This window comes from Dermacentor albipictus, chromosome 9 (assembly GCF_038994185.2).
Source record: "Dermacentor albipictus isolate Rhodes 1998 colony chromosome 9, USDA_Dalb.pri_finalv2, whole genome shotgun sequence".
Lineage (NCBI taxonomy): Eukaryota > Metazoa > Arthropoda > Arachnida > Ixodida > Ixodidae > Dermacentor > Dermacentor albipictus.
This window is the reverse complement of record NC_091829.1, coordinates 123,520,939-123,544,250: the sequence shown is the minus strand read 5'-3', so window position 1 is coordinate 123,544,250 and position 23,312 is coordinate 123,520,939. Positions and strand designations below refer to the sequence as shown.

The 23,312-nt window shown below is 46.1% G+C and overlaps 2 protein-coding genes across 6 annotated transcripts in view; one reads left to right on the top strand and one right to left on the bottom strand.

Moving 5' to 3' along the window:
* Positions 1-6,724, bottom strand: part of ZnT86D (zinc transporter 86D) — a 103,944-nt gene extending 97,220 nt beyond the window's left edge. The window contains exon 1 of one of the 2 annotated variants that reach the window (XM_070525335.1): positions 6,458-6,724. In XM_070525335.1, the coding sequence (XP_070381436.1) occupies positions 6,458-6,540 (83 nt within the window). In that variant the 5' untranslated portion in view covers positions 6,541-6,724. The remainder of the gene's footprint in view (positions 1-6,457) is intronic. The other variant, XM_065452536.2, reaches the window with a different exon arrangement.
* Positions 6,725-7,072: 348 nt separating this feature from the next.
* Positions 7,073-23,312, top strand: part of Nadk2 (NAD kinase 2, mitochondrial) — a 94,707-nt gene continuing 78,467 nt past the window's right edge. The window contains exons 1-2 of one of the 4 annotated variants that reach the window (XM_065452535.2): positions 7,073-7,768; positions 14,209-14,297. In XM_065452535.2, coding sequence (XP_065308607.2) covers positions 7,219-7,768; positions 14,209-14,297 — 639 coding nt within the window. In that variant the 5' untranslated portion in view covers positions 7,073-7,218. Of the gene's footprint in view, positions 7,769-14,204; positions 14,298-23,312 lie in introns of all 4 variants that reach the window. The other 3 variants (XM_065452531.2, XM_065452532.2, XM_065452533.2) reach the window with 3 other exon arrangements.

Below are 23,312 nucleotides of genomic sequence, written 5' to 3'. Positions count from 1 at the left end.
TGGAGGCCTGTCTCTGCCAGATCGAAACAGCTAGACTCGAAGTGAACCCCACAAAGCCCAAACACAGGTTTAGGCCAACTTCATCACCTTTTTTCTGGACATGGAGATTACATTAAACTCAATTAGTACAGTAATTTATGCTTTAGTTGGTTTGCCGAGCTATTGGCAACTGAAACTTCGCTCCAGCTTGTTAAAAAATGCTACTCCCATGCTAAAATCAGCCCTATGAGGTATGAAACTCTCCCTATTAAATGTTTGGCACTGTGGCGTTAAAGGCCAACTGCAATGCAATGTCAGTTTGGCTGAACTGGTAAAAGTTGAGTAGTATATATAGTATAAAGCAATCTTGGCAAAATTACAGAGCTGGGCATTGTATAACTTTGTTATCAACAGCTTCAAACAGCTTCTGTAGAATTTGCTACGAACGGGTGGATGTCTGATTTTCCCTTTATTAATTGCTTCTCTGCACCTTGTAGGAGTTTCCGTAGAACTATTATGTCAGCCCTTTATTAGACGATTCGTGCATCCAGCGGTTAGCAGATGTGACGCAAGATCCGATCTGAAATTTTGAGCAAGTCATCAAGTCTGGGAGTTCACACTGAGAACCCCTGCTCCTTCTCAACACCGCATCACAGATAATTTCCGATGGGCAGTAATGGTGATTTTCTTTTTCAGTTTCAGTGTCAAATGCATATTCTTCAGTAGGCTTTTTGCGACGCATTCACTGTATTTCAACTGTAAAATTGTGCACAGACACTGCTGTACACCAGTACTGCCTAAAAGCAGGCTTTTTTACAACTACAAAATTTGGTTGCTGTTAGTTTTTAAAGAGACAATAAAGAAAAATATTAGGTTAACCTGCATTGGCAAATGATGCTTATGTGAATACAAAAAAATTAATCTGACCATGAATGGAGCTTTGGCAAGCCATAAAAGGCAGCAACAACAACAAAAAAAGTTTTGCAGCAGTTCCTGTACTAGTTTCTGGTGCTGTCATGAGATGTGGAGAGTGCCTGCACCGGAATACGTAATAGCTTGTCCATAAGCACTGATTACACAGCATTCTTAAGGAATCAAAGGCTCAACCTAGTGAGCTTTGACAATCTTTTTTGGGCAAGAGTGACCCAATCATGCGAGGGTACTTTTGAGAACCATGATATCATGCCAACATAAGGTTCATTCGATTCAACCAAGTTCCTCTGCACCTACTAACGGTGCACTGCACCCTTGAGCCTTGCAGTGAGTGGGTGCAGCACAGCTCGCCACAACTGGCCCCGACTGCACCTTTTCAGTTCGGGTGCGGTGCACCTTTTCTGAATCGAACAAACCTATAGAGGCACAGCTGTTTGGGCACACAATTCGAAAAGGGAAAAAAGAGCTGTTTTTCATCTTTTCCACTGCCAACCAACCTCTTTCCGTCAAATATGCGTAAATTGAGCATTGAAAAAAAAATGCTTCACATGACGAAGCTAACCTTGTGTCGCTCTTTCGTGTCCCTTTAAGCTACCAACACCTTTTGTAGATTACTTGCACGTTGCCTTTGGCGCTTTTCAAAATTAACTCGGAAGCGACTGCATAAAATACTTGTTCCAGACAAAGTCAGGTGCATGCAGAACTGTACGGAAATGGTTCGATCCTACTCCGACCTTCAACTTTTGACAAAATGCACACTAGTTTGATCCAGACCGTCATCAGAGATGACAAAAAATCCTGTGTGAAGTATGTTTCAAATACTGCAACATGACACGAAAAAGCACCATGTCTTTTTATCTGTGTCCTCATCTTTTGTGCTGTGCTCGTTTTGCCATGAATTACCATAACATGCCCAAGACTCTATCCGTGACATTAAAATTCAGGTTGCAGCATCAACATGGGAACAGCACGCACACTGTTGCACCTTCACCTCTGTTTTATGTGCACAAAAACAGTTTTTGTGACTACATGAGGAGAGTGCTAACTTGTCCACATACATAGATATATTGTTTTATTCAACTTTAACCGTTAAAAGTTTAAAGAAAAAGTGGCTTTTCACATCCATAACATACAGACTTGGACAGACTTGAAAAGCTATTACGTCTTTCAGCTGTCTTGGGGCCTAGCGAGGTTAAATGCATACTGCAACAAAATTTTAGGCCATGTAAAAAAGCCAAATTTTAAATAGAGAGATACAGAGGAGATTTCGTGCAATATATTGCATATGAAATATGATCAGAAGCCTCATGGAAAGCTGATAAAAATAGCTGTTTTGAATACTAAAACACAAAAAAAGAAAGGCCATCATTATTGCACACCTGAAGTGACGCATGATCTAGAATATGCAGCTTCTTAGCATAACCTTTGAGATTATGTGGCCCCCGTGGCTGGCTGTGGCACGCTGACAATTCTCAGAAGCGACATGCTGAGACTTATATGCGGTCACCACTGGGTTGTTGTGAGGTCAGCACGACCCAAGTTCCATGAGGTCAATCTCACCACTGCCTATAACTGTTGTGTAGTCGGGTGCCTGTGCGGCCAATGAAGTTTCCATGGATGGTGCCGTGCCAGGTGCCGGGAGAAAAGCTTCCGAGCGACGTTTAAGAGAATGAAGAAAAAGGAATATATTAAAGAAAAGTACATGGTTGAGATTTACAAAACGGCTCCAACCACCGGATCACACTATGGTAGCGCCTTAGCATGTCCGAGTTTCACACTGTTCCTTAGTGTCCTCCTCCTTTCTCGGCCATCTGGATCTGCTTTTTATGCCTGCGTCATCATTGTTCATGGTTTCCACCAATCCAGCGTCAGGGAAACGATGGGGTCACGTGACCGATGGTGTTGGTCGGTTGCCCTTTTCCTCCGAAGAAAGCTTGGTCAGAAACGTGCGTACTTCACTTGGCACAGACAGAGAAAGATGGGAAAAGTCCAATGACTCCAATTCCAGCGTGGTCAGGGTAATTTTTGCGGTATGCTTCGGTGCTTTAAGAAAGCCTCTAATAAGAAGACAATATCATTCTTGCAGCTTTGCCAAGATTGCTTCATTAGTATACACTACTTCAATAGCATATACTACTCATTTATAACCAATTCAGCCAGAGTGAAATTTTGTTGCAGTTGGTTCTTTAAAGGGACGCTAAAGATGAACACTAAATCATTACATTAGACTACATTACACTGGTAACGCACTCTTTCAAATCTCAGTCTTTGTTCATTTTGTGGTGAGTCACGGAATGCTATATAAAAAAAATAAAGACCAAACTTAAATTTATTTTAATTTAAAGCCAACGCCTCATTGCCAGTACATCATTGTTACGTTATGGATTCCAAAGTGTTTTCTCGTACATAAGCGAAGTAGGAGTCCTTGAAACGAACCAAGTTCAATCTATGGCTTTTTTAGAATGCAACGTAGTCCACCTTTACATATACAACGTTAACGAGGCCCGAACACAAAGTGTCGAAATCCGTGTCATATGGCAAGCTGGTGCGTAAACTTCAAGGTGATGCCACCACCTGTCAACTGTCTTTTTCATTTTCTCCGCCTTGTCAAGCGTTGTCTCAAGGCAAGAGTGGCTTTTTCAGTATTGTAGAAGGGTGGTACACTAATACAAAGTGACTTGTTTTACTGTTTGGTACATGGTGTTTCGTAACCGACACCCTCCTCTGACTCAAGCCTCTTCAATCAAGAAAGCATAAAAAAAGCTTTATCATGCAAATAACTGTACCTACTGGCAAGCCAAATGAAAAAAAAGCATTTTATCGTTTGCTTAAAGAACAGACCTTGCATGCAAACAGCTATGTTCATCAATAAATATTTCAGTTTAACCAGCTTTAGACAAAAAAAAAAGCTGTTTCTGGGTGGAATCCTAACGGGCGCAGAGTTACCATGCTTCTTTGCAAGTGGGGTTGTGTCAGTGCCTCATGACACACACTGCTGAGTAAAGCTTGCAAAAAAAAAAAAAAGGTTCTAAGAAGTGTGGAAATGGGTGCAAGCATTTTGCTTTCTGACAGTGCTTAGGACCCTTGCTTTGACATTTCTAAACATTTTTACGGCCGTGCATAAATAGAAGAACTGGGTGCTCTCACTAATACTAAGCATAATAGTGAACTGGGCCGGTATTCTGTAGCGACGCCTTTTTCGATTCCATGCTTTTTCAGGCTTTTCACGCTTGGTCAGTGGTCAGAGGGACGGTCTGCCCACATTGTCAACGGGATCAGGCGGCCGTGTGTGGTGTATGATAAGAATAGCATAGAATAAGGCATAAGGCATCACTACAAAATAGCGGCCCTGGGCACGTCGGCATTTCATGTTTAACACAATGCCACTGCTGAGTCTGTGCTTGACAGCTGGAACATAAATATTTCGGCAGTATTACCAGTCTGGTAGGAACAATTAATTAGGAATTTTAAAGTCAAAAACGTTGGGTCTAATAAATCCACTTCTTGCTTGAAGAACTAACTGCATGTGCAAACAGCAATTTAACAGGGTGCAGGTAGGGTTGCCAACTCTCGAGCGTCTGAATAATTAGCAGCTGGTGACAAGCGACCTTGTCAGTGCCAGAAGCAGCCAGTCTGTATGTTCAGAAATGTTGCACAAACTACTTCTGTCCAATAACGTCGCAATTTACGACAAGATGCAGTAGTTTCCTTGCCAGCGAGGCTACCAGTACAGATAGAGGTGCTGCGAATAGTTGGGGCTTGAAACAGAGCTAGAGCAACAACAAAAACACAACCATCTTTACGTTTATGGCAATAAAAAAGGAAACAAAAAAGAACAACGTGCAACCAAGCCAACAGGCATAATAAAAAATTAATCTGGTTTACTTAAGAAAGGTGCAGGATTGGGCTTGTTGATAAAACATGCTTTAAAGTTTGAATAACAGCGCAAAGACAGCAGAGATAGCACCCTAACCATGCGGGTGCACTAATGTGTGGCAATAAAACTTGCTATGCTTTCTGAAAAGACAATAAACTGTTGGAAGTTAGCACTCTGTTCTCTCTTCTGTCCCCTCTGCTATTCAAACTGGTTTATTTATTCAGTAGAAAAAAAGAAAACGTGGAAAGTTGGGACATTTGGCTGTCCCAACTGGGTCGAGTCGGAAATTGCGTCATTAACTCAAAAGTCAAAATTGTCCCACTAATTTCAGGACCGTTAGCACTAAAATTGGGATCCAATGTTACGAGACTTTCTGTAGGCTTTCTTTGCGAGAAAGAATGACACCGATTATGTGTCAGCCATCAGTTTCTTTTTTGTAGATATTGAACTTGCACCTTTGGATCTCCGATAGTTTAGGCACAGTACGCACTTTGTTGATTATTCATTTTCTTAACGTTTTGCGAAATTGTGCACAATAGCAGTGCAATGGCACGTGACCTATACAGAGTTCTATCCATTAATAAATTTTGTCACATTGAAAGGCGGCATTGTCATTCTGTATGTCTTTCATTCTGCCTTAATTTTGACGCTGCTCCCTTAAATTGAATAAATTGTTTGACTGGGCACTCATAGCATGCAAACAGCTGTGTTCATCAATTATTATTTCAGTTTATTCAGTTTAACCAGCTTTAGACAGACAAAAAAAAAAAAGCTATGTTACTGGGTGATTTCTTAAACAGGCACAGAATTACAATGGGCGCGCTACTGCAGCAAAAAAGAAAAGAACGCGGAACTGCGTGGACTTAAGCAGACTTAAGCATTTGTACATCTGTACAAACATACGCTTTTTTTTAACCATCATGTGTGTGTCAGGATACCCCTGCTCCTTAGCATCTTTGCATTTTCACGTGCTGCAATCGAAAACCACCGAGATTGCGAGCCTCGCTTTGCAGCACATCATTCGCAAGGAGTCGCCGGGTCGGGCGGCGCACTTTGAGCACAATCTCGCGAGAGAACATCCCCGGAATTCATCGCGACGATAAGCGCGATGTTCCTTCGTGGTAGAATCTCAAGAATGATCAACTGTTGGTCTAGTTAGTCTTGCACACCTCAGAAGGGGAACTAACTAGCACAACAAAGGACACATACATGGGAAGAGGAGATGGTGACAAGTGCTACCTTAACAGCGGGAAGGGTTCTTTTACCCTTCCCGCTATCAAACATTTGTAAGGTAGCGCTTGCCTTCGTCTTCCGTTCAGGTGTGTGCGTCGTTTGTTGCGCTAATTCCCCTCATCAACTAATCCCAAGACCGCAAGGTCACTCGCGTAATTGCAGCGATTCAGTTTCGCCCCATCGGCCAAGGCAAGCCGGGAAGATGCAGGATCACGTTGCCATCTGACACCGGTTCAACCGGTGCGCTCTTCGAAACAAGTAGGAAGCAGTAGAGCACTGTGGACAACCGCCGTGGCGCGTGGTGGTGTCTGAGATGCCGGCGTGTCTCATCTGCGTTGCCGAAGGCAAAGCCACACGGCGACCCGACCATATGCCCGCAACGTGCGACAGCACGCCGAGGAGCAAAAGCCACGTCGCCACCGAACACACACAGACCTGAACCATCCCTGCAGCCGTTCCGTGAAACGTAGGCCCCGTCGCGCTCTGAACTCCTTGTCGTCGGCATGTAGAGGCAACATCGGGTCTGTCCGCTGGGCCTTTCGAGGGTCGCCGTCGCTGCCTGATAGTAGTACCTTTCCTCGGAGGGCCGAATTCCGTTTGCTGCCTCAGTGGTGGCTGAATGGGCGATCACAGGACATAGCGTCAAGCTACGGCAGCGGCCGTCTTTCGCTCCAGCTGAGATAGGCGCGCCACGCAGCTGACGTCGTGGGGACAGTTTCGCTTCTGACGTTTCTGCACTGCCATAAGTAAAGCGTGGATATCATTACTGACTCGCATTAATAAATTGCTTGTATTTGTAAATTTGTTCATGTAATTTTGTAAGAGCTTGTAGAACAATAAAAGTGACGTATGTAAAAAAATATATATTTCAAATTAATGCAATCAGCATCAATAAAACAATTTTATATGTTTCCGTTTATAACATTACACTTAGATTTAATTTTATTTTAGTAATATTGTTTTGTTTAAGACAGATAGCTCATGCGAAACAACTGCGCGCAAAAGAATTCAGCACGTCGATGATTGACTTAGTCGTCGATGCTGAGGCCGCAGTTTCTCACTATCTGTTACGGCGGTAGCGTCGCCTGTATGCTCAGGCTCTTGGTCCTTTAAGATTAAAATTACATTCAGCGCCTTTTAATGTTTTTGAAGCGCCCGAACTTCGTGGCTACGCCGGCGCTGTCTCAGACTCGGGGATGCGTTACTGCGCCTGCAGATTTCTGCACCGTGCGGTGGCCGTGAACCGGCCCAGCGCCAGCGCTGCCTCGCTATCATCTGACACGCTCCTCGGCGGAGGCGTACTGACCAGGCGGTGGTGTGACCGGCTGCTGCGGTCGCAGGCCGAAACATGTAAGCGCAGTGGCGAGCGTGCGATGAAGCAGATCTGGAGAGTGGCCCTGCGCAGAAACTACGCGAGCAGCCATGCCAGTTTGCCGTCGTCGTCGCCGGCTGTGAGGCATCGCGGCGGGACCGCCCGGACCGGTAATCTGCTGCTGCTGTTGGCCCCGATCCGGTCGGCGGCCTACTACCCCGCTTGCCGCCGCGGCGGCGCCGTGGTCCCGAGCCGCCTGGTTGTCGCGCCGGCCATGCATTTCTCGACGAGCAGCACGGCCGCTGCGCAGTTCGGCAGCGCCGAGGAGCCCGTGTTCCGGCCCCGGCGTGCGCTGGTGCTCACCAAATTCTCGCGTTACGAGTTCGAGAAGCGGCGGCACGCGCACCTGACTGAGGAGCAGCTGGTACAAGATGTGAGTGTTCTCTGCCCTTATGGCGCGGCCCTGATAAATGGACGCTGCTGCAGGACGAACCACTGAGGCTGAGCCTGACGACACGCTTCGCGTGGGCGCAGCAGCGGTGGTGTTGTACGACGAACTCCCTGAAATAATTGACCGCAGCCTCACGCGATCCAGCACAGTTTTGCCGTATCGAAGGCAACGCTCCGCTGGCGGAAACAAAACCCCGGAGGGCCCGTGGCGTTTGACGTTGAGTGACGCTAGCTGGTCTGAAAATTTGTGCACATTCGACGCAAGGTCCCCGCTTTCATTTCAATCTGCGCATATATATATGTATATATTAACTGACTTGTTTCGCAAAGCCTTGGACATAAACTCACTTTTCCTACCGAGTTTGTAGTACGTACGTCCTCAAAGGTATTTTTCATGTCATTGTTGGATGCTGGGAGACTCAAGGATGGGTCGCACCAGAACTACATAGCGGGGCCTGCACTACATCTGCTTTCTACAGCTTGAAATATTTTAGCTAAAAAGAAAAAAGTTTATGCACGAAATTGAGACGAACAAAACTATTTCCTTTTTTTTTTCTTTGTAGTGTCATCCTGCATTACTTCGAGCCAGTAATTGTCAGAACACGTTTCTTGGCAGTTAGAGGTGGTCTTCTGAAAGTGCCAAACTGTGATGACGCCTCGTGCTCGCCTGGAGGTCGTACATACTTGACGAAAGATAACGTGAATTCCAGCAACATCACACCACCTTGATGACGGCTCTCACCTGCTCTGCAAAAACAATAAGGCAAAGCTACATTGCCCGTTAGAGCCACCCCCTGTGCAAAGAAATATTTGTAAGAGTGTGTGAGACCAACACTTCAAGTGTGGTTATCTCAAAGGGACACTAGAGGTGAATATCCTCATGTGGCCCATTGTACATCATATTGCAAAGTCCCTTCAGTCATTTTCAAAGTTAGCCTTGAAGCATTTACATAAAATATGCATCTCTGGTATAAAGTCACATGCATGCAGAACTGTATGGAAATGGCTTGTCACATTCTTGCCACCAGTCTAAGTGAACATTGATATTAATTTGTTCTAGATCGTTGTGCCATCACAGATGGCAAAGAGCACCCATCAAGTGTGTTTTTAATACAGCGAGTTGACGTAAAAGTCCGGGATGTAGCACAAGTATGCCAACCACAAAACTATGCAACACATTCATCTTGTGTTTAAGCAGAGAAAAGCAGCTTTTATGACAAGAAACGCGAGATAACTTTCTGCCTACTGCACCTAACCATGGTATTTAAAGAAAAAATGTTTTTCATATTCATAACATACCAGTAGTAATAAGAATGAACTTTAAAAGTGATTGCCACTGAGCTGTCTCCAGGTATGCATGAAGGGTATGCAAAGGTATGAGGAGGATATGAAGACATCTGGATTACCAAAAATTATGCAGATCCCATGCACTATGGGAATCGATGTAAGCGAAGCTTTCCGTGCTCGATGCTTTGATTGACAATACTTAGCGGGAATGTTGATAGCTAAAGCCTAATTTCAACGTTTAGTGTAACACGAGAGTGGTGAGTTGATGTTAAAAGTTATCTTGTGTGCACCACTGCTGTTTGTCTGCGTAGTACACAGAATGCACAGGGAGAGGTGTTTGCTTGAAGCGTTGTTGTGCGCCATATTTCATAACCTCTTAGAGGGTTGAGCATTGTCGTCACCTGACATGGCACATTGCATCGTGGCAGAAGTATTAAGCTTGGATTATGAGGCTGTATACGGTGGGGTGAAAACGAGTTTCTCTCCTGTTGGCTTTCCCTTCTGACTCGCTCCTGTCATGTATACACATGTTCTGAACGCCCCCACGGGGTGTGCCGGACAGCAGCAGCAGTGGGAAAGTCGAAGGAAGAGGCAAAGAAAGTTTCGCTTTAAAAAGAACTATGCCAGGACTTAGCACTGCTAACTCCTTTAAGTTTAGGATAGCATACTTGGATTGTAATGATTGTGACAGCTGCGCATGCGTGTGTCATGGGCGACCTTGCACTCAATTAATCAGTGCGACCTCATATCTAACTCGCAATTTTGTACACACTGTGAAAGCGCTAGTGAGCACTCGACATGCCTTGCTTTTTATTTTACAATACCTCCAAAATGGGTGAAATCCACCTATAATGCTATAAGGATATACGGGACTGAACCTCTTCCAGCAGAGCAGCCTCTTGTCATCAGGCCACAATCGCACGCATGCCTCTCGTGTGCCGTGCCAAAGCCGCTTTCTGAAATGTCGAACATGTGCGTCACGCGCCTGCTGCTTGCATTCTCCCCTTGTTGCAAGCGAGCACTGGGCTAGACTGCACTGCCATTGGGATGTCGGCCCGCATTTTTCGCCTGACCTACAAAGTTTGTGAGGTCCACCTATAATGCCATCACATTAAACAACGGGGGTAGAAAAAAATTTCACCTTTACAGTCAGCAGAGGCTTGGCAAGCTTGAAAAGAATTGAAAACAAAATACAGCTGGTGCACCACCTCGCAGTTCTCACACTTGCAGTGGAGTCATAGATATTGACAGCACCTGCTTGGGACTAGATAATGGTTTAACGTAGGCAATAATGGCACTGCTTTCTACAGGAAACAATAACTCAACTTAGCAAGCTTTGACAACTTGCATGGCACAAAGGCACCTTAAACACGAAAAAATAGATAGCAATTCATGACATTGCACTGATGTACCAGTGTTGTGGCTTGGATGCAATGCTCATAAAGGAAAAACCTGTGATTTCATTTTTTCTACAATGTTTTCATGGCAAATAAGTGCACATTTTTAAAATAATGTTCCAACTGTACCTTATTTGGTGCCACTTTTTAGTGTTTTTTTTTACAGTGACTGCATGCCTAAAGTTTACAGAAAATGCGTTAAAGAAAGGGTATCAAGAAGGTGGATGCTTGTCAAGTCAAATAGCTTAAATAAAAATAGAGTAAATTCTGTAAATTTAGTCTGATGTGGTCGTCATTCTCAGTGTTTAAAAGACAGCCTTCCCAGTGCACTAGTGTGCAACGGTTTACCAACAACGTAACTGACATTCTGTAGTTATCTCCCCACTTTTCTGTGCTGAAACCATCTAGTAAGCGTTTAGAATTTAGGCAAATGTTACTGGCCTCGTGTGCGAGGCATTTTGTGTTTGCTGTCTTGCTGCATTAACTAATGCAAGCATGATCTTGACTTATTGAACATGCAGTGCTTTCTCAGTATTATGATTTATTTAATTTGATTGAGCTCTTTGCAAGCAAGAGAATGTGGTTGATGAAAGCTGCCAGGGACCAGTTTATTTTTTTTTTTAAGGTGAAGCTTTCTTTGCCTCTTCGACTTTCCCATTGCTGCTGCTGCTGTCTGGCACACCGCGTTGGGGCGTGGTTCAGAGTGTGTGTATACATGACAAGAGTGTGGTGGAGAGGAAAGGCGACGTGAGAAGCTCGGTTGCACCTTTGCACCGCTTCCAATGTGCACAATGCCTTCTGGAGATCCCTCGGTGTCGGCGCGTTAGACTCTTGGCAGCTGTAATTACCGGTGACCCCCGCAAGGGCATTGCAGAAATTGCAGCGCTTATCTTTCTACTAAAGTGCAAGTCCAGAGGGAAGCTTACTTTAATGGTAAAGAGGAGGGGAAAAGGAGGCACAGAATAGATGGAATGGAGGTACGGTACACTACGTTGCTGCTATTTCTGAAAAATAAACACCACGCAAATACGTTAGGTGCACAAATTACACAGGGTATGCAGAAGCAGACCCACATTAATTAAAAGGGCACCGCAGGGTCCAGGCGACACTACGGAAGCAGTCGACCGTCAAATCAACACTTTTGTGCTCGCCGCGGTAGCTTTGCGGCTATGGCATTGCTAGAGGTCGCAGATTTGTCACGACAGTGGCAGCCACATTTCGATGGGGGCGAAATGGAAAACGCATGTGCACTTAAATTTTGGGACATATTCAAGAGCATCACGGTGTCAAAATAAATCGGGAGACCACTACTACACCGCGCCTCATAATCGGATTGTGGTTTGGCACGTACAGCCCCATAATCCAAGCTTAACACTTCTGCCACAATGCGATGTGCCGCGTGAGGTAATGACAATGCTCAACCCTTTATGAAATATGTTGCACAACAAACGTAACATCAACTCGCCACTCTTGGGTTGGACTAAACATTTAAGAAATTAAACATTCACCATCAAATCAACGCTAATTGTCAGTCAAAGCAAACAGCACAGAAAGCGTCGCTTACATTGATTCCTACAGTGCAAGGGATCCACATATTTACATTTTTGAAGCCAAAGATGACAAAATGCTGTTTACAGAGGCTTGCAAGCATCATTGTGTTTTTATGTATCAACACTGCCTTCATGTATCCTTCAATGTGAATTGTTAGCAAGATGAGGGTTTTCCTTGGAAGAATCACTGAAAAGGTCACCGTGATCTAAAGACAATGTTAAAACAAATTAGAGTGCAACGAAACATACACGCACACACCTGCACAGAGAATCATTCCAAAAATCACCGCCCCTTCCAGTCCGGGAAGATGGTTAAACAGCGAAGCTGTGTTAATTATGCCGAGTGTTACACCATGCAAGTCAAACTTTGCAAGCAGTCTATATTGTAAATCTTTTGTTTCACCATTCTTACACCTCATTTTCACTTTTGCGGTAGGCAGCTTCTTCCTGGAGAGCAGGGTGTCGAACCAGAATTTTTTGGGTTCAGTTCGTGTTGGGTTGAAGCCTTTCAGGTTCGGTTCACGAGCACCATTCCATTCTGGTTCGAATGGGTTCAAATGGGTTCGGAGAAAAAAAAAAGTTTTTTTTTTTGTTTTACCCTTTTAGTGCTGTGTTTTCGTTTTTCTGTCATGTAAGTATAAAAACAGATTCATAATGTAGATTTCTTTTTGTAAATGTTGTGACTTGGCCAACTTAACTGTACAATCTAGTGCAAAATGTTTTCCATGGGAGGCCAACGACTACAACTAAGTCTCGAGTTTGCGAGGTGGCAGGGATAGCAGCATCCGCCCACCATTGCCGCTTGCGATTCTTAAAAATTAAATTGCTTCAAAATTAAATCTGTCCATCAAAGAAGACAATGAATGGCTTAAACCCGCTTAAGCAATGACTCATACCCTGTAAACGAGGCCTCCCCATTACGACAGAAGAGAAGTGAAATTCTATGCTGGAATGACGAGCGGCAACAGAGCCAGCTGTGGAAGAAGACGACGATGACAATGAACACGGGAGCAGTGGCATGAGCGTGTTCGCGTGGTTGCACCAAGGGACACCAACGAGCCAGCTGTGGTAGATAATGACGACGCTCGAGCCATTGCTGATGATGATAGTTTTAGCGAAGTCTGACGACGGCACAGGGTCCGCATAAACAGCTTTGCTGTAAAAGACCACCCAACCTTTTTTTGTGCTCTCACATGTTTTGCCATAATGAGCTACAAACTAGCCCTATCGCAAAAACTTGTAAAGGCAATGTGTTGCCTGTCAGTAATTGGTGCGCCAAGTTTGTTCCTGCTTGTGTGCTGTTTCTAATGGTAAATCCTTTTTAATGATGTCCCGTATGCAGGGGAAGCTTTTAAGAAAAGTATGTGCTATCCCTTCTCGTGAGACTATACAAATTTTGAAGTTTGCAGGTTGGCAGGTATGAAAAAGTTAAATGGGCATTCTTGGCCCCCCCCCCCCCCTTTCTCTCTCTATCAGGTGAAAGTCTTTGCTCATCCTACATGGTTCTTTTCTTTTTCTTCTTCTTTTGAAGACAAGGTGTTCTTCGGCAACTTCAGATCAGTTTGAGGTTGTGGGATCTGGGTATCTGGCTGCCACTTACAGACCCATTTCGTCTAAACGAGGCTATTTGAGGACTTCTAGTGCAAGTAGGATGACAAAAAAGGCATCAAAATGGATCTTGGAATGAAAAAGATGTGCCAATTAGTGTAGAGCCATGTGCAAAGCAGTGATGGTGCATAATTAGTGCAGAAAGGCCAAAATTAAGCCCAGATGTACTCGTTGAAACTGCGTGTCTAAAACCAGAACTGTAAGTGTGGCTTTACTCAGCAAAAAATATGGGCTGATCTTGGAGATACTGCACTGTACCACGTGGTGCACTAATCCGCCTCAGCAGACCTTGTCTTTCTTCGACGTCAACTGCTGTTGACTGGCCTTTCTTTCTCCCATTTGTGCTCACCCTCCTCATATAGCAATAATATAGCATCAGGCTTGACTGTCTTGCTTTTTTTTTTTTTTGTCTCGCGTTGGCTTGTGCTATTGCTCCTGCACCGCTCGTCACGGTTTGCAGGACAGGAGAACGGATCTGGTTGGGTTGTCCGCCCTGTCTGTGCTCTACAAGTTTAGTCTGTTGTCCTCTCTCTTTCTTTCTTGCCCTCCTCCTCCTGCTGTCACCATCTTTGGCAAAGCTGGAGTCCCGGGGCTCGGACTACAACAGCCTTGTCCACCACCACAAGATCCACACCAAGAACAGGGAGCTCGTGGTCAACACTCTCAGGCAAGTTCCCATCTGCACGTGTCTCTGTACAGCGCAGCACTGCCAGTTGTGCCTACATCCTAAAAGGCAAACATTGAAGCATGCTAGACTGTCGCGCTACCCTTACAGAGACCTTGAAACACTGGTATTATGCCAGGACATTACTCAGTTGCAGTTTGAGCTGTGAACATTGTGTTTTGAAGCAAAGCTTTCCCTGCAAACCTTTGCCGACAATGGCAGCTATCTTGCTGTGTAGCCCATACAGAGCGTACGCATGTCTCACGGTGGGATCGAACCTTGCTCTTGGCACAAAAGTTTGACGTCGTAGCCATTAAGACACAATCGTGTGTATCGCTTCCATGTGCCAGGTAGTAGCACTTTCACGTGGTGGGTGCGTGCTTCACGCGATGCTCAGCGCACGAGTGCACGCTCGGTGCAGGCTGGATGCAGGAATGAAATGGGTGTCATAGCCAACCTTACCCCACTGTACTTCGTGTCGTACTTCTCTCTTCGCCGTTCTTCCCGGAACAAACATCACCTTTATCCTCATAACATCACTGCATCTTGCAGTGTGAATTCGCTGTTTGCATTTCAGCGTAGCTTGCAAATGGTGTAGGGCATAAACACAAACATTGCATAGGATGACAGTAAAGGCACTTGTATGCATCGCATGTAATTTTATCACATTTAATCATTTCACGAAGGCTCTGCTTCACTTAGATTCCAACATGTGCATCGGATCTGCTACGTTGTTTTTTAATGCTGTGGTACCCAAGTTCTTGCAAAAAAATTATTGTGTGTGTGTGTGTGTGTGTGTCTCTCTCTCTCTCTATATATATATATATATATATATATATATATATATATATATATATATATATATATATATATATATATATATATATATATATATATATATATATATATATACACACATATATATATATATATATATAGAGAGAGAGAGAGAGAGAGAGAGACATTCTAAAAAGTCACTGTGATATGATTTTTCTTAATGCAAATAGTCTTATTGCAGCCTATTCACTCTAATGAGAGCATTCCTATGTTTTCTGTATATCTAAAATAGAGGAAATAACCAGACTGCTTTCAATGCACATGATACATGTATGCACTTTTGGCAAACAAATAAATTCAATCCTTCATCTCGTTACTCATGGGTGTAAAGGGGCACATAATTAAAATGCATGCAGTTTTGTTTGTTTGTTTGTTTGTTTATTTATACTGTCAGTCCAAGGATGGACCATTACAGGAGTGGATAGAAATACAACACATATACAAAATATCGGTACATGTTTAACAAAGAACAATACAATAGCAGTATCTGTAAAAAGTGACATGCAGTGATCAAAGACAAAACACTCGTAATATGCGCATCAGAAACAAATGCTATGATGCAGTCATATCCGCAAAAATAAGATTCTCTAAACCAGCAGTAAAAGCACTGACAGAGGAACATGTGACAAGTGGATTGGGTAATTCGTTCCATTCTTTGATTGCCCTAGGAAAGAAACTATACTTGAATATATCATTCCGTGTAACTGGCGGGTGTATGTATAAACTGTGCTTGTGTCTGGAGCGTTGATCTGGTGAAATTATACAGAAATCAGTGAAATTAAGTTTAACCTGGTTATGAACAACAAGTTTAACTTCTACTTGTCCCCAGTTTTATTAGTAGTGTTACAATGTATGCCGGCTTTCATTATCTATAATGAGCCTGGAGCCATGCAGCCTTGTTAAGAGTGGGTCCAAGTGTACCTATGCCACCTCTAAAGAATGCTTGCCCCTTCACAAGGCAAACAACCATACTTGCGGTCTACATTGTGGCATCTTTAAGATAACTTGTTCTTTGGCTAGTTGGTTGGTACATGTTGAAGCCATTGTAGAGCACATCATACACAAAGGCTACAAGACCAGAGCCAGTGGCGTAGCAACAGGGGGGTGGGGGGGGGAGGGGGGCGTGGGCCCCGGGTGCAAGGGGCGAGCGGGGGGGGGGTAGTGGCATATACATATGAAGACACCCGGAAATTGTTGATATCCTCGCCTTCCTCGACTACCTACTCCCGGGGGGGTGACAGAAGACCTATGGGCCCCGGGCACCAGACGACCTGGCTACGCCACTGACCGGAGCACAAACTTTCAATTAAGTATGCAGGCAATGGACATGTGCCTGCACATTGCATGGCTTGCAAGTGTGAACACCGGCTCGTGAGATTAAGATTCTGGGCTGAAGCAAAGAAACTACTGCAGATAAACTTTTGGAAGCCTTTCATCTCCGAAAAAGAGGCACGAATTTCATTAGCAGTACTTCTGTGTGTGTACTTGGAAGCGCGATGCGTTTTTTAAATTCCTTTTTTTTACCATGATGAGCCTGCGTGCATGCCCATTTTGTTGTCAGTTTTCTTTCTGTCATCTACGAGATAGGTCAGTTGCGAGTATAGTGCCTGTGGTTTACAGTCTGGTGTTCTGTGCATTTGTTTTATTTGTGCTACAATGGCTTCACCAATTACCACATTTGATAGAAAATTCTTTAAACAGGGTTGAAGTACCTCAGACAGGCTGGCCAACGTTTCGATAGGTGGACCTATCTTCGTCAAAGGCGGCCTCGTCATCCTCGGCGTGTTAGTTTTAAAGGGTTAGTGCAGTGACGTCACGTGCGGGTGTTGTCGCTGGCGGCTGGTTTTAAAGAGAGAGATTACAAGAGGGAACAGGCGCTGTCGTCCGACGTCTGTGAGCCTCATTCTCAAGACGAAGGGACAAGAGCGTGAGAGTGGGCACGCGGGGAGGAAAGAAAAGAAATAGAAGCAGAAAAAAGGGGGAAAAAAGGGGGGGGGAGCCAGGGCCGTACCAAGACACAACAAAAGGGGGGGGGAGGTTAAAGAAAGAGAAAAATGAAATCTTTAAGAAATACGGGGGCTTGGGAGCGTGTTGGGGATGCGAAAGGTTAGGAGGTGTTCAGGGGGAGACGTTGGCGGCATGTTTTTGAGGCATTAGAACGGCCGGTCAAGCAATAGGTCGAGTAATTTTGAAATAGTTAAGGTGGCGACGAGGAGTCTGCGGTGCAATGTGTGGGGTGACTGAAAGGCAGCGGCATGGTCTTTCAAGGGGCACTGCCCCACGCGCTTAACGTAGGTGTCGTTACGGCGGCATCCAGAAGGCGAAAAAGGGCATATTTACTTCGGAATGTGTTGTCGAGGGGGTTTCAAAAAAAAAAAGACTAAAAAAGGGGGGGGGGGCAGGGGGAAGGGGGGGGCGAAATCGGTATAGCAAACAGGAGGGTGACGCGTGCAGAAGCGGGCGCGGGCAAGTGTACATGGAAGAAGGGGATCGTACAGTTGGTATAGACGTAAAATCCTGAAAGAGTACATTAAATTGAGTAGTAGGGAGGAAATTTTTTCCCTTCCCTTTCCTTTTCCTCCGAAATGAAAGAGTAGGTGAGGTTAAGACATTTGATAGAGTAATACCTAAACGAGGAGATGCTGGAACCGGAGTGCCTCGTGCCTTACTAGAGAAACATGTGCATTGTTTCTTTTACTGGTGGCCGTATTTCACTGTCTAACCACTCTTACAAAGGCATTGACACGTCTTCTTGTTTATCGGGCAGACAGGTTTCACCACCTAACAAATGTTATCGCACAGCACAGGACACGTCTGCATGTATCGGAAGTTTCTGGAATGATATCGATGGTTCCATCCGCTGTCTGCCACCGCACCTTGTGTAAGCTGATTGCATGTATGCATGACGCGAATGGTGTAGAACTTCGTGGAAGACACGCGGCTCCCAGTGATTACTCTGGAGCATTCGATGACTGATGTATAAAAGCCAACGCGTTTGACCCGCTAAACAGATTTTGACAATCGCCGACTGTGTTCGCCACTGTCACCGTTCTTTAAGTGTAGCCTGTTTTTGTGGGCACAGGTTTGCCCAATAAAAGCTAGTTTCGTCTTCCACAGTATTGCTACTGTGTTCTTTATACGTCACTACCACGTGACATCTGGTGGGGGTGCTTTTTGTTCATGTATCGGATGCCACAGACAAGCCATGAGCCAAGCCTGGACCGCAAAAAGAACGTTGTTCCGGACCATTGAGCAAGCTGCTGTCTACAACAGCTGCCTCCGGAGCACGGACTTCTACCTGAGAAGACCAAGAAGATTGTGGCCAAGACAACCACAATGGCAGCTCCAGTGTAACCCATCATACTTCAACAACCGAGAGAGCCCCCTATCTTCCATGGAGCTACGTCGGAGGATCCAGAAACCTGGCTCGACACCTTTGAAAGGGTCTCGACCTTCAACAAATGAACCTCTGAGGATAAGCTATGACATGTGTACTTCTCCTTCGAAGATGCCGCAAGGACTTGGTTCGAGAGCCAGGAGTCCACTCTTACAACATGGGACCTGTTCCTCAGTAACTTCTTGAGGACGGTCACGAGCATTGTCCGAAAAGAAAGGGCCGAAGTTCTGCTGGAAACCCGAGAAAGACTACCCAATGAGACCATCGCCATCTTCACGGAAGAGATGACCCGTCTTTTGCGGCATGCCGACGCGGAAATGTCAGAAGAGAAAAAAGTGCGTTTCTTGATGCGAAGCGTAAAGCAATAACTTTTTGCCGGACTGATCCGAAACCCACTGAAGACCGTAGTTGAGTTCCTGACAGAGGCAGCAACAATTGAGAAAACTCTAGGTATGCGGACTAGGCAATATAACCGCAAAGTGCTCACGCCGCAATGCGCCATCTAAGCACTGGGCTCCGGTGATCTCCAAGAGCCCGTCAGGGCCATTATGCGCGAAGAACTGCGCAAGATGTTTCCTTTGTCGCAACCTCAGGTGTCCTCAGTCACTGACATTTTCAAGGACGAACTTTGACGGTCACTGGGCGTTACCGAAGTGCAGCCCGAATCGTCGCTTCCCGTGCCGGAAGTGACGAACTACGTCGCCGTCGCCCGTCATCAAGATCACCCTCTGCGACCGCGCCAGGGCCCTGTAACACTGAAATTTCGTCGTCTACCGCTGCCGCCGCCAACACGTCCACCTGTCACCCAGCGCAGCTACGTGAGGAAGACGGACATTTGGCGTGTTCCCGACCATCACCCACTCTGCTATCACTGTGGGGAAGCCGGACATATCTACCGCCGATGCCTATAACGCAAAATGGGACTACAGTCAACGACTGAATTTTCAGACGCCCAAATTTTCGGACATGCCGGATATTTCGGGCGTCTTCACTGCACCGCCACGAGCCCCATAGAATCAATGTATAAGGACATCTGAAGTTTCGGACGCTCGAACCTCTGGCCGTCCAATTTTCCAGACTTTTTGACACGGCGGAAGGTCCTTTGGCTTCTCGCGCAGCGCCTTTGCGAAGGAAATCAACTTGCAGCCGAAGCATATCACCGCTTTGAACCACAACTAGCCGAATCCAGCCGTCACACACCGATTTGGTCTGGCCACGCCGGCTATGTTCATCACCGTACTTCCGTCTCCGGCGGAGTTTCCGGAGCGGCGTTATGGTTTGTTTGCGCAGGCCACGTTTTGGCTAGCGTGGTGTCTGGTTGTGCTGCTGTGTCAAGTCAACGCCTCCTTTAAAAAGATGCCTGTCGCGTGCGCTGAAAACCTGCTGCCCTTACCTTTCCCATTTTCCTCCTTTCCACTTGAGGTGGTAGCTAGCGATCTCTGCGGTGGTCGCTTGCAACACATGCCCGCATGCACACATCACCGCATGGCGGCACGGCCGCCGCCACCACCGCGACACCACGCCACCCCAGCCCCACAGTGTACCATAGCCTCCTCTATTTTTCTGTGCCTGCTCAAAGGCTGCTGAAGTGCCGTCTGAAAGCAACGCCCCTTTGCCGAATTTTTCCGTGGGGTGGCGCTGCCAGCCATGGGGAAGGCATGTACGGGTGTGCAGGCTGTGGCGATCAGTCGGCACATTGTTTGCATTGTGTTTACGCAGCGTTTCGCGTATGCCAAGAGCTATGGCATACTGCTGTGTGCCGGTATGCAAATCAGATGCAAAGCGGAAAGTGCCAGGAATTTAATTCCATGAAATTCCTAGTGACAACGACTTAAGAGTGAAGTGGCTGCAAGTGATATCCAGAAAGGACTGGGTGCCGAATACCACATCACGCTATTCGGTCGTTTGCAGCAAACATTTCCTCCCTGACGACTACAAGAAAGGATGCAAGACTAGGAAGCTTAAAAGAGGTGCGACACCGAACGTGTTTCCAGACTATCCAGACTATATGCAACCACCTGCGAAGAAGTCCGGGAGCAATGCTGTTTTGAGAAAACGGGAGGCTGCCGTTTTGCATTCCACGTCCCTTATCCATGCTACTGCAAGTTGCCTGCCTCGCGATGTCACTGCCGACTCTCCGCTACCGACTGCATCGACCCCCATGCTTGACTCCTCGAACATGGATGTTGCAAGTGGTGACGATCGGCTGCAGCTCCTGCAGTGCTCTTCTCACACGACCTGCCTCATCTGTGCCCAGCGACAGCCTGATACGACATCAGGACAGGGAAGGGCTTTTTTATCCATCTGCCGAGTTCATCTATGTGCTTTACACACTGCGAAAGTACATTGAGGTGATGCTAGAGAAAAGGAGGTTTCTGGCAAAGCCCCTTCAAGCTGCAGTCTCAACTGCCGTGGATGTCCTTGCAGAACATGGGGCATTAAAATGTGCATGTGCACGCAGTGACCATCACAAAGAACTTTTGAAACTTGTTTCTGCAAAGCTCTTCAGACCTGTATTCACGAACTATGCCTTGTCTGTGACAGACAGGAGGGACATAGTCAAGCCACTTCATCCAAGCCGCTTTCTAGGAAGTTGCTGAAGCTGTGACATGTGTTTGCCCTTATGACTTTTCTTGCTTATGACAGTAAAGTTCTTGCATGTCGACTAGATGTGCCTTGCCTTTTGGTTCCGTTGCATCATTACCAGGCAAAAGTCGGTAGTAAACACACAGATAAGGAATGCTTTCAGACTAGCCTGCAAAAAACATCTTCGGAACATAGGACAGTGTTCACAGGCAGACTCTTGTGCCATTGAGAAATACTCTCATATAATGTTTGTTAATGAGGTAACCTAACAGTTCTAATGTTAGTGTGTTTTTATAGGGAACTAGTGAAATGAATAGCATCGTCGGTGATGAAGTTGACAAACTAAATGTTCACCTTGGAATCGCTGCTCACAATTTTCTTGGTAATCCAACTCCTCATTTACGTATACAAATTCTGTCGCGATCCTTCATGTCCCAACTGCCCTGCCCTTTATGCCAACCTATTCTGCCCTGTTGCTCTGTAATGGGGTTTATTTCCCACCTCCTCCCATACTGGCTGGACTGGCTTGGAGCTGAAAGTGAACGGTGCCTGCTCGTGCAGCAGGCCATCGACATCCTAGGCGCCTAATGTTTTGTGCCTGAATAAACTCTTATACTACTACTACTCATTTACGTACGCTTGCATATGCATGAAAACAATATATAGGTAGCCAACACCGTGACCATTCTCCCACATTATGTATGTTTGGAGAAAAATGGAAGCTGCGCTGTAACAAAGCGCAACATTCTCTACGCTACGTATTACTGCTGCGTCGTCTGCTCAACGAAGGACTGTGGGCGCCACCTGGGAGCGGCTTCGCGTACTTGCGTGAACGGCGCTTGGCAACGGCCATAGCTGCCATTGACCAGGCACAGAAAAATAAAGGAGGCTATGAGTGTACCCCAGCGCCCTTGGCGGAGATAGGGAAGTAGGTGGCGCCATCTCTTAACAACCAACCGCAACTCAAGGCGCGACAGCTACAATGGGTAAGCGAGCGACGCCGCAGGCATCTGTCTAGAGGAGGCATTGGTCAAGTGTGCTCTGCGACGCTAAGCCTAGGTGCTTTGACGCTCGTCAGCGAACTCCACTGTTCGCTACTTGAGGATTTCGCTTGCCTTCGATGGCCCCCACTCTGTCTTCGTAGTCCTCACCGATGGCATCGAAGCGCGAAAAGCAGTACCGACAGACGACGTGATCAACGACCTCTGCTCTGCTGGAGTTTCCATACCCACGGAAATAACTTTTGAATAGTTTGTTGACGCTGACGAGCTCGCCTTCTGCGCAGAACTGACTGACGAGAACATAGTCCGTCAGGTTGTGGGGGATTCAGAAGACTCCGATGTTGAAAATGAGGAGCCAATGCCTGCGCCGCCTACAAGAGCCGAGTTGACACGAGCACTGTTGACTCTTTCATCGGTGTACAGTGCTGACATAAACCTTGCTCAGATCGAGGTGAATATGATCGCATGCAACCGGAACGCCGTCCAAGCAACAATCAAAAAGTTCTCCAAGCCACTGCAGCAATAACACTGGCTGCCTGATGATGCACATGTACATAATAAACCGGCAGTCGGTTGCATACAGAGTTTTTGAACGCCTCTTTTTATGGCCACTTCACTGATGCTGTGGGAGGGTTTTGGAAGTCTGTTGCTTCGCCCTTTACCTCTAGATCTGAGAAAAAAAATAAAAAAGGTTCGTTTTGTGCATGCATTCATTTTTTCGGACTGCCTGAATTTTCGGACGTTTGTACGTTCTCTAGAGGGTCCGAAAAATCAGTCGTTGACTGTATGAGGGTTCGGTGTCAACGCTTCGTGCCCGCAGCAAGGTGAACGCCCTCGCGATATCGCCGACTACCTCGCCGCTACTCAGTGGAGCTCTCGACGACCATACCGTTCGCCATCACCAGGCCGCTACCTGTAGCCGCAGCACTGTCCATACACTGGCCCAGCCCGGGGCTGCTTTGTGAGCCCATATCCGGAAAACTAAAAGCCGCAACCGATGGAGGTGCGGTTGCTACCATAGTTCCCGAACCAGACTTTGACGTAAATCCAGGTCTCCCCATGAGTAAGCAGCAACAATTCAGAAGTCTTCTTCGGCGATACAAAGAGTGCTCTTCGATGTCATCGAAGATTCAACAAACAGCAGTCGCAAAGCATCGCGTAATAACTGAAGAGTGCGCTTGACCACTCCGCCAGAGCCCTT